The 10,699-nt window shown below is 55.1% G+C and overlaps 1 protein-coding gene across 7 annotated transcripts in view; it reads left to right on the forward strand.

Annotated features, from left to right (window-relative positions):
• Positions 1-10,699, forward strand: part of MIER2 (MIER family member 2) — a 40,495-nt gene that overhangs the window by 15,632 nt on the left and 14,164 nt on the right. For all 7 annotated transcript variants that reach the window (XM_017521140.2, XM_037735797.1, XM_037735796.1 and 4 more), the window contains 4 exons: positions 951-1,076; positions 1,806-1,929; positions 2,481-2,572; positions 2,983-3,052. In XM_017521140.2, coding sequence (XP_017376629.1) covers positions 951-1,076; positions 1,806-1,929; positions 2,481-2,572; positions 2,983-3,052 — 412 coding nt within the window. The remainder of the gene's footprint in view (positions 1-950; positions 1,077-1,805; positions 1,930-2,480; positions 2,573-2,982; positions 3,053-10,699) is intronic.

The raw sequence follows: 10,699 nt of genomic DNA on the forward strand, positions 1-10,699 counted from the left end.
CCCGCTTCCGGGGAGCCGCGTGCCCTGCCCCCGCTTCCGGGGAGCCGCGTGCCCTGCTCCCGCTTCCTGGCAGGCTGCACGGGCTCAGCATCCAGCTGTGTGTTCATCACGGCGCTCTTGGCCCCGTTCCTGACGGCGATTTCTCTGGTTACTCATTTTTGACCCTGTGTGAATCGACAGCTTCTCTATTACGTTTGTGAAGCATCCATCTGTTTGTGTTACTTTTGTTTTTCTTTGTTAATGTTTTATTTTGAGACAGAGCCTCACTGTGCTGCCAGGCTGGAGTGCAGTGGTGAGGTCTCGGCTCACTGCAGCCTCTGCCTCCCGGGTTCAGGTGATTCCCCTGCCTCGTCCTCCCAAGTAGCTGGGACGACAGGAGACACGCAGCTTATTTTTAGTGGAGACGGCGTTTTGCCATGTTGCCCAAGCTGGTCTTGAACTCCTGGCCTCAAGTGATCTGCCCTCCTTGGCGTTCCAAAATGCTGGGATTACAGGTGTGAGCCCCTGTGTCTGGCCTGTTGATGTAGTTTCCTGAGGGTTTTTTTTTTTTTTAAATCAGAAATAAATGTCAGATTTTACCAAATGGTTTTCAGGTTACTTTTTTCCCCTTTGATAAGCTGATGTTGAGTTAAAATAGTAGATTGCCAGGTGTCGCACCATCCTTATATTCCTGTCATTCACCCTGTGCGAGGTGGCACTGTGGGCAGGGTGGTGCCCTCTTACCCGGCCGGTGACCCCTGTGTTCCAGTGTCTCTCTGAGGGATTGTGAAGGAGCTCTCGGATGAGGGCCTGGGCCTGAGGTCTGGATGGGGAGTGCTGCGTGTGGGGAGCTGCTGTGGGGTGTGTCAGAGTAGCCCTGGGTGTGGCCAGCAAGGCTCAGGTAAGGGAGAGGGGCCAGGAGCCCCTGAGTAGTCCCTCCTGATGGGGCCCTGTTTCCCTCCCTAACTCAGAGCAGCGACATGCCCTTCGATGAGCTGCTTGCACTCTATGGCTACGAGGCCTCAGACCCCATCTCAGAGCAGGAGAGCGAGGGTGGCGACGTGGCTCCCAACCTCCCGGACATGACCCTGGACAAGGTGAGTGAGTGCCCTTCCTGGAACTGGCCCCAGCAGAGGTGCAGGGACCGGGGCTGCCTCTCAGCAGGGGGCGTTCAGTGAGAGGAGCACAAAGGCCCCCAGAACAAGTCAAATGTGGCCACCTGTACCACTCTGCCAGGGTTGGAATGGCCGTGGGCATGAGGCTGGACCCTGGCCTTAACCCCAGGCCACGTGTCCTTCTGGCGTGGGCGGGTGGAGGGGCAGTCGGGGCCTGTCCTGGAGAAGTGCACCTGGGAAGGCAGAGGAACCATGACCTGGCCACCTCCCCAGGACTGGGCTCTCTGACATCAGGTACCCAGAGGTCACCGCTCGAGGGCTGGGCGTTTGGAGCAGGGGAAGGCTGCATTGCAGAAGGTTAACACCACATGCACGTCCGAGAAAGAGCCACGTGCTCTGGGCGGTGCCCAGTGGTGGCTCTGACTGTTCCCAGCTCTGGTGGCTGGGTGTGAGCTCCCCCGCGCTGTGCACCCTCTGGTGCCTCCAGCTCCTTACCTGTGTAATGGGAATAGCACCCCACGTGTCCAGTTCCACCCCCGCTTCCCTCCCCCCAACACTGTGCACCCTCGGCCACCTCCGGTTCCTTTTCTGCAGAATGGGCATAGGCCCCGCGTGAGCCTCAGGGAGCCCCCAGTGTCTTCGCTGTTGTTATCATTAGTGTTATCCTGAGACTGCTAAACTGTAAAACGTTCTTTACTTTTTTGTTAAAAGGAACAAATAGCGAAGGATTTGCTTTCAGGGGAAGAAGAGGAAGAGACGCAGCCATCTGCTGACGACCTCACCCCGTCCGTGACCTCCCACGAGGCCTCCGACCTCTTCCCAAACCAGAGTGGATGTAGGTGACTCTGTTCCAGTCCTCTCCCGAGCCCAGGCCCTGGGCCAGCAGGGGTGATGCTGAGAAGGGTCCTGGGGCTGGTGCGGGCCAAGAACGTATCACAGATGAGGGGGTCTGCCTGGTGGGAAGCGTTGGTAGCCCCGGGGGTGCCTTGTTCTGCCCCATCCTGGCCAGTGAGCAGGGACTCTCGGAGTGATTCGGTTTAAACAAGCGGGGAATGTGTTGGTTCCCGTAGCAGATCTAGAGGCAGCATCCCCATGGCCGTCCTCCCCCACAAGCCTGTGCGCTGGCTTTCCTGGGAGCTGAGGGCTGGGGCCCAGCGGTGCAGCAGCCACGTGGAAGGGAAGGGAAGGGAAGGCCTCTTTCTTCAGAGTGCACCCCGGGTCCTGGGTTCTGTGCCCATCCACGTCCCAGTGTCTGGCCAGGGAGGGCGTCACAGCCTGGGGATCAGGTGGATGGAGAGTGGGAGTGGAGGGTCTTTGCCCGAATAAGGGGCCGTGCAGGCTGCCGGCAGTGGAGACCCTGGGGGACCTGCCTCCGTTTTCCCAAAGCTCGTTTCCTGGCTGATGAAGTCAAAGAGCCTGGCTCTTCTGCCTCCTCCGACACCGAGGAGGACTCCCTTCCTGCCAACAAATGTAAGAAGGTACGTGGCTCTGCTTCTCCCCAACCTCGTATCGACCACAGTCACCACAGCGGGGTCCTGCGGAGCCCTCTCCCTGGGCATGTGCCCCTTCTCAGAGGAGGGATATGCTGCTCAACCCCGGGGTGGGCCGGGACTGGAGCCCCGGCTCCTGCTGCTGACCGAGTGTTTCTCCTCTGACATCCTGTCTGGGCCTGCCAGGCCAGTGTCAGGGCACTGCCTCCCCTCACACACCCAGGCCTCTGCCTCCCATCCTCAGACCCCAGAACTCGCATCAGCAGGTCGATGGCACACGTGGGCCTGGGGTCTGAATGGCGGCACCTCCACCCGAGCCAGCCACAGGACGTGGCAGCCAGCCTCCCTCCTGTGCCGGACGCTCCCTCAGTGTCCTGATTCCAGGCCCTTGTTTGCAGGAGATCATGGTGGGACCTCAGTTCCAAGCTGACCTCAGCAGCCTGCACTGGAACCGGCACTGTGAGAAGAGTAAGTGGGGCCCGGGGCGGGGAACTCACTTCTGCAGGGGAGGGGCCCGTTTGGACGGCAGATCGTTGGGCAGTCTGAGGGGCCCAGCCTGGTCAGGTGCCCGCCCTTTGTGGCTTGCTGGGCAGCCGAGCCTGTGGCTGCAGGAAGTGGAGGTTCTCTTGACTGCGGTGGGCCTGTCGATGCCTGCCCCTGCCCACTCTGCCCAGCTCTGTCCGTCTCTTGGGGTCTGCTCCTGTCAACCCGTGCAGCCAGACCCTCAGCAGTCCATCCTGCCCCGCCCTTGACTCCAGCCACCTCCCCCCAGCCAGGGCCACTGCCTTCGCCAGCTCTCTGCCCCGAGGTGCCTCCTCAGGAGCCCCAGGTCAGACGGGCTCTCCGGAGAGACCTGCTGGGTGTCGTGCGGCTTCCCCTGCCTGGCTCCCAGCCTCTGCAGGGCACTCCCTGTCCTGGACCCGATCTTCGTCTTTTTCCCACTGGAGTTCAGAGCCAGGCTGCTCTGGCCCCTTCCAGGCATGGACTCAGGTGCTCACTGACTTGGGTCTTGTCTTTCCCTGGAGCCCTTGGAGGCCCTGGGCCAGTGCTCCCAGCTCAGGAGCCTTCTCCAAGGTGATTCCATGGCTGGGATGGACGCGTGTGAGAGGAGGACGGAGGCAGGCAGGGGCAGCCAAGCTGGGACATCCAGAAGGCAGGGTCAGAGGGGACACGGGACCCTCACCCAGAAAAGGCACCTGCAGTCACACTCTAGGTGGAGCCCTGGCCTCGGAGCCTGTCGTCAGGGCCCTTTCCCAGCCCTGACTCACCCCATGAGGGTGCCCTGTCCTCGGCAGCCAGCACACTTCAGCCACGGGATGCCGCCGGCCACTCCCACGCTGTGTGACGTCTGTGCCGTGGGAGCCTTCTGCGGGCTGGTGTCTCACGTATTTCGCTGTGGTGCTTGGTTTGGGCGCCACGTTTGCCACCCCTCCTGCCGTGGGCTGCTGTCACGGTTGGGTTCGTTTGTGGGCCGTGAATGCGCTCGTGCCTGGTTCGTGGATAGAGCGCTCAGTCCTCGATGGACAGCAGGGAGTCGCACGGTAGGTGTGTGCTGGGGTCACACGTGCTGCCCACGTTTCTCAGTCGTGGTTTGTGGGAGTCGCTCACGTTCTCAGCGTTTGACCCCGAGGGTGAACTTGCCTGAGTTGAGATGGACTCTTGTCGCGTTGTGTCTTTCATTGGCATTTCCCTGGAGAGTGTGCTCGCCACTTGGATATTCTCTTTGTGCGTGCCCAAAGCTTTCCCCGTTTCTGACTTGGGTGGTCTTTCTCTCTGATTTGTGGAGTGACTTACACATTCTGGAAGCGAGTCCTCTGTGGGCTTTGAGCACTGCTGCTGTGTGCTCCAGTTTGTGGCTTGCCCGTTGACTCTCTTGGTGGTGTCTTCAGTAAAGCCCAGCTTACCGATCTTCATTTTAAAAGTAACGTGTTTGTGTCCTGTTTAAGAGTCGTTGCTTGCCTTCAGGCTCTTGAAGGTACTCTTCCAGGTTTCATTCTAGAAGCTTTATTGTTTCCCTTTCACATTTAAGGCCGTGATCCAACTTAATTTAAATTTTGGTGTATGGTGGAGAAGGCTGTGGCTCACCCTGTAATCACGGCACTCTGGGAGGCCGACGCAGGTGGATCACTTGAGGTCGGGAGTTTGCGACCAGCGTGTCCAACATGGTGGCACCCTGTCTCTACCACAAATACAAAAATTAGCCAGGCATGATGGCGCTCGCCTGGAGTCCCAGATACACGGGCGGCTGAGGCAGGAGAATCGCTTGAACCACAAGGCGGAGGTTGCAGTGAGCTGAGATTGCGCCACTGCACTCCAGCGTGGGCCACAGAGCAAGACTCCATCTCAGAAAAATAAAAAAATAAATGAATTTTGGTGTATGGTGCTAGATGGTATGAAGCGTGGGTTAGGGAACTGTTTTCCCATACGGATATGCAGTTGCTCCAGCACCACACATTGAAAAGTCCGTGGCCAGGCGCCGCGGCTCTGTCTCCAAAAGAAAAAAAAAGCCCATTCTCCCCCACTGAGTTGCAGCAACACCTTTGTGATAAATCAAGTGTCTGTACACTGTCTCCCTTCTCTCACCCTGAGTCATGCCACACTGTCGCAATTGTTCCACGTTACACGTGAGTCCGAGGCTTTGTAAGTTTTCCTTGTATGTATATAAGTTTAAGAGTAAAATTATTTTTTCGGCAACTGACAGGTTTTATTATTTATTTATTTATTTTAGAGACAGAGTTTCACTCTTGTTGCCCAGGCTGGAATGCAATGGCGCAATCTCAGCTCACCGTGACCTGCACCTCCCGGGTTCAAGTGGTTCTCCTGCCTCAGCCTCCTGAGTAGCTGGGATTTCAGGCATGCGCCACCACGCCCGGCTAATTATTTTTTATTTTTAGCAGAATTGTTGTTTCCCCATGTTAGCTAGGCTGGTCTCGAACTTCTGATCTCAAGTGATCCTCCCGCCTCGGCCTCCCAAAGTGCTGGGATTACAGGTGTGAGCCACCGCATCCAGCCCTGACAAGTTTTAATCTTAAAACTTCGGTGGATATACAACTTGTTAGTTGCCTCAAAAATATTTGCTAGGGTTTTGATTAGGCTTGCATTGAATCTTTAATTTGGGGAGAATTGATACTCCACTCTGGGGGTTTTTACCTCTCTGGTAAGACCTTTATTCTTAGCAATGTTACGGTTTTCAGTATAGCATCTTTTTTTTGAAATGGAGTCTCCCTTCATCACCCAGGCTCGAGTGCAATGGCATGATCCCAACTCCCTGCAACCTCCGCCCCCCAGGTTCAAGCAGTTCTCCTGCCTCAGCCCCTGGAGTAGCTGGGATGACAGGTGTCCGCCACCATGCCCAGCTATTTTTTGTATTTTTAGTAGAGACAGGGTTTCACCATGTTGGCCAGGCTGGTCTCCAACTCCTGACCTCAGGTGATTGACCGTCTGGGCCTCCCCAGGTGCTGGGATTACAGGCGTGAGCCGCCACGCCCGGGCTGCTTCTTCATTTTCTAAATTTGTGCTGGCTAGTCCAGTGCAGGCGTGGAAAGATGTACTGTTGGAGGACATCCCTGTCTTGGTCTCAGACTTGGAAAAAGTGGCGTTTCCCCTGTTGAATAGGGTGTTGGCGGTGAGATTTCCGTGGATGCTCTGTCAGATGAAAGCTCCCTCTCTGTTCCTGGCAGCTGGCAGATGTTTTCATGAATGTGTGTTGAATTGTTTCAAATGCTCTTTGTGCATGGATTGAGATGGTCCTTTTCTCTTTTATTGTGCTAATGCAGTTCGTTACATAAACTGACTTCCTTTATTTTATTTATTTATTTTTGTGAGACGGAGTTTTGCTCTTGTTGCCCAGGCTGGAGTGCGGCGGTGCTATCCCAGCTCACTGTGACCTCCGCCTCCTGGGTTCAAGCGATTCTCCCGCCTCGGCCTGCCGAGTAGCTGGGATTACAGGCATCCGCCGCCAGGCCCGGCTAATTCTGTATTTTTTGCTAGAGTTGAGGTTTCTCCATGTTGGCCAGTCTGGGCTCGAACTCCCAGCCTCAGATGATCCTCCTGCCTCGGCCTCCCAAAGTGCTGGGATTATAGGCGTGAGCCACTGTGCCTGGCCCATAAATGGATTTTTCAGACGTTAAATTAACTACGCATTGTGGAATAAACGCTGCCTGGTCGGGAAGTATTCTCTCTTGTGTTTGTGTGTCACATGCAATTCATTGGTGAATTGCCTACTTGCTAAAATTTGTTTGTAACCCCAGATCAATGCTGGCAACACCGTGGTGGTCAGTCGCCGGCGGATGTGTGGAGCGGCGGGGAAGGTGAACTGCCTGACTTGCACCTCTCAGCCGAGGTGGGATGATGCTTCTCTGCCTGTCTCAGCTCTCTCACTGAGTACTCCTTTCTCACGGTGTACTTCATGCCATTTCACATCTTTGTGCTCTATGTTGGCGATGTGACTGTTTAAAATGGCCCCTCAAGATAGTGCCAAGTTTCTGTCTAGTGTTCCTAAGTGGAAGAAGGCTACGGTGTGCCTTCCAGAGCCGCTCTCAGGGGTGAGCTCTTGTGCTGCTGGCTGTGAGTTCCGCGCTGATGAATCAGCAAGTAGATTGAATACGGCGGCAGTCCCCAGCCGTCTCTGGCACCAGGGACAGGTTTCCTGGACAACGGTTTTTCCACGGGTGGTGGGTGAGGGATGTGGTTCACAATGAACCCTTTCCGCCTCAGATCATCAGGCTTTAGCTTCTCATAAGGACCATGCGGCCTGGATCCCTCGCGGGTGACATTCACGCTCCTGTGAGAATCTGAGGCCACCGCCAACCTGGCGGGAGATGGCGCTCAGGCGGTGATGCTGGCTCACCCGCCGTGCGCCTCCCGCTGTGCGGCCTTCCTAAAGGCCGCGGACCAGCAGGTCGGGAGCCCCTGCAATCACGCATTTTTTAAAACTTAAATTTGGCTGGGTACAGTGGGTCATGCCTGTAATCCCAGCACTTAGGGAGGCCAAGGTGGGCTGATCCCTAGGTCAGGAGATCGAGAGCATCCTGGCCAACATGGTGAAACCCTGTGTCTGCTAAAAATACAAAAATTTTTTGGGCATGGTGGCGCATGCCTGTAATCCCAGCTGCTCGGGAGGCTGAGGCAGGAAAATCGCTTGAACCCGGGAGGCGGAGGCTGCGGTGAGCCGAGATCTCGCCACGGCACTCCAGCCTGGGCCACAGAGCAAGACTCTGTCTCAAAAAAATGTTAAACTTAAGTTGTTTTTTTCTTTTTTTTTTGGAGACAAAGTCTGGCTCTGTGGCCCTGGCTGGAGTGCCGTGGCGAGATCTCGGCTCACTGCAGCCTCCGCCTCCCAGGCTCAAGTGATTCCCATGCTACAGCCTCCCAAGTGGCTGGGACGACAGCTGCGCGTCCCCACACGCCGGCTAATTTTTTTTGTGTGTATGTTTTGTGGGGCCAGGTTTCACCTTGTTGCCCAGGCTGGTCTTGAACTCCTGGCCTCTAGCGTGGTTCATCCCCCTCAGCCTCCCGAAGTGCCGGGATTACAGGCGTGAGCCACAGCGCCTGGTTTGCCGCAAGGCATCTTTCATGGTCGATGAAAATGCAGTATTTCCCTGGGGCAGAGATTCATGCTCCTCGTGAGCACCTGAGTTAATGGAAATCAGCACACAGGTGTTCGATCCCGTCCTTCCTCAGAGTGATTAGCTCACGTTGATGATTTTTGCGTGTATGCTCGTGGAGGGACTGAGCTGCCCTTCTGTTTTTGTTTGCCTGAGTCTGGTCTTGGTCCCAGGGTTCTGCCGTTTTCATGAATGTGTTTGGAAGTGCCTTTTTCCTAACCTCTGGAGGAATTTGTCTAAGACCATTATTTCCTTCCATGGTTCTTCAGTGGAGTCATCTGGGCCTGGGATTTAGTTTTATTTCTGTGAAAGGTTTTGAATTATAAGTTCAATTTATTTATTTAGAGACAGAGTCTGGCCTCTGTCACGCAGGCTGGGGTGCTGTGGCGCGGTCTCTGCTCACTGCAACCTCCGCCTCCCGGGTTCAAGCGCTTCTCCTGCCTCAGCCTCCCAAGAGGCTGGGATTGCAGGCGCCCACCACCGCACCAGGCTAATTTTTGTATTTTAGGTAGAGACGAGGTTTCACCATGTTGGCCAGGCTGGTCTCAAACTCTTGACCTCAGACGATGCTCCTGCTTCAGCCTCCCAAAGTGCTGGGATTGCAGGTGCGAGCCACTGGCCAAGTTCCTTCGATAGAACATTGTTTCCATGGGTTGTGTGTAGGAGGAGTTTACCGTGCTGTGCGCTGTTGGCCCTGCTGGCATCAGGCTGTCATCAGAACCTTTCGCATCCTTCCCAGGATCTGTGGGGCGTCCCCTTTTTGATTCCTGATACTGGTGATTTGCACTTCCTCCTTTTTCTTGTACCCCGGATCAGCCTTCTGAGGAGTTTTATCAGTTGTGTTTCTCTTTACGGGAAACTCACTGTAGCCTTGTTCATGTCTCTCTGTTGTTGGATTTCTGTTTTTTGTTAAACGTGCGCTCTGAATGAGGAGACCCCCAGACAGGCTTTGTGTGAGCAACGTGGCTGCTTATCCACCCGGGCGCGGGCGTGCTAGTCCAGAGAGTCAGCGCAGGGCGGCAGGATGGGAGCTGGTCTTGCAGGTGTGGGGTGGACGGTGGGAAGCTGCAGAAGTTACAGCGAGGGCGGCTTTTGCAAGCTGGGAGGGGGCCGAAGGGCCTGGAGTCACGAGCTTGGCCGTGGTTAGCTGCCAGGTCTAGTTGCCTCATCAGCTGCGGCAGGAAGAAGGAACGGTGGAAGAACGTCTCAGGTCAGTGAGGCCCCGCCCCCCAGGGGTTGATCGCTCTCCTTTTTGTGGTTTTCCAGTTACTTCAGAACTCGTCTGGAGTGTACGTGCGCATCACAGAGGTTACCCTGCGGGTCCGTAAAAGGTCTTACGTGTTTTACTTATTTTTTCTTTTCTTTTTTTTTTGTGACAGAGTCTTGCTCTGTTGCCCAGGCTGGAGTGCAGTGGTGCCATCTCGGCTCACTGCAACCTTCGCCTCCTGGGTTCAAGTGATTCTCCTGCTTCAGCCTCCCGAGTAGCTGCGATTTCAGGCGTGCGCCACCACACCCGGCTAATTTTTGTGTTTTTGGTGGAGACGGGGTTTCCCCATGTTGACCAGGCTGGTCTCGGACTCCCGACCTCATGATCCACCCGCCTCGGCCTCCCAAAGTGCTGAGATTACAGGCCTGAGCCCCCGCGCCCGGGCCTCTACCTGATGTTTAATTGAATTACACTGTGGTCAGAAAACAGACTCTAATTTCAGTTCTTTGCAGTTAGTTGCGCCCCGCGTTATGGCCAATATTTAATCTGTTTTGGTCAATGTTCTACGTGTTTGAAAAGAATGTGTGTTGCGCGGTTGTTGGGTGGAGTTCTCCGTGTATTTCCCGCGGCGAGTTGGGTGACTGTCGTTCACACCGTCGGCATTCTCCCTCAGGTGTGCGGCTGCTTTTTGTTTTTACCGAGAGATGTGTAAGGATCGTCGTTTCCCTTTTGATTCTGCCCGTTTCTTCCTCACGTTGCAGCCGTGTTAGGTACACAGACATTAAGACTGCTTTGTCTTCCTGTTGAATTGTTCTTCTGTCCTTGCGAAATGCCTTCTGTAGCAATCCCGTTCTTACCGTACCTGAGTACTTGACCCGCCGTAAGTGTTACTTGGCAGCTTTTTGTAGGTTTGTTGAGCGTTTGCATGGCTTTTCCCATTCTTTTTACCATTCTGTATTTTTTATTTGAAGTGTATTGTCTGTAAATGGCATGTTTAGATCTTTCTTTTTTTGAGATGGAGTCTCTGCAGTCCAGTGGTGCAGTCTCCACTCACTGCAACCCCTGCCTCCGGTTTCAGCAATTCTCCCACGTTAGCCTCCAGAGCAGCTGTGATTACGGGTGCCCGCCACCACGCCCCGCTGAGTTTTGTGTTTTTAGTAGAGATGGGGTTTCACCATGCTGACCAGGCTGGCCCCCAAAATCTAGACCTCAAGTGACCTGCCCACCTCAGCCTCCCAGTGTACGCGCGAGCCACCGTGCCCAACTAGATTTTTTTTTTTTTTTTTTTTGAGACGGAGTTTC

The sequence above is a fragment of the Cebus imitator genome, unplaced genomic scaffold (assembly GCF_001604975.1).
Source record: "Cebus imitator isolate Cc_AM_T3 unplaced genomic scaffold, Cebus_imitator-1.0 Scaffold967, whole genome shotgun sequence".
Lineage (NCBI taxonomy): Eukaryota > Metazoa > Chordata > Mammalia > Primates > Cebidae > Cebus > Cebus imitator.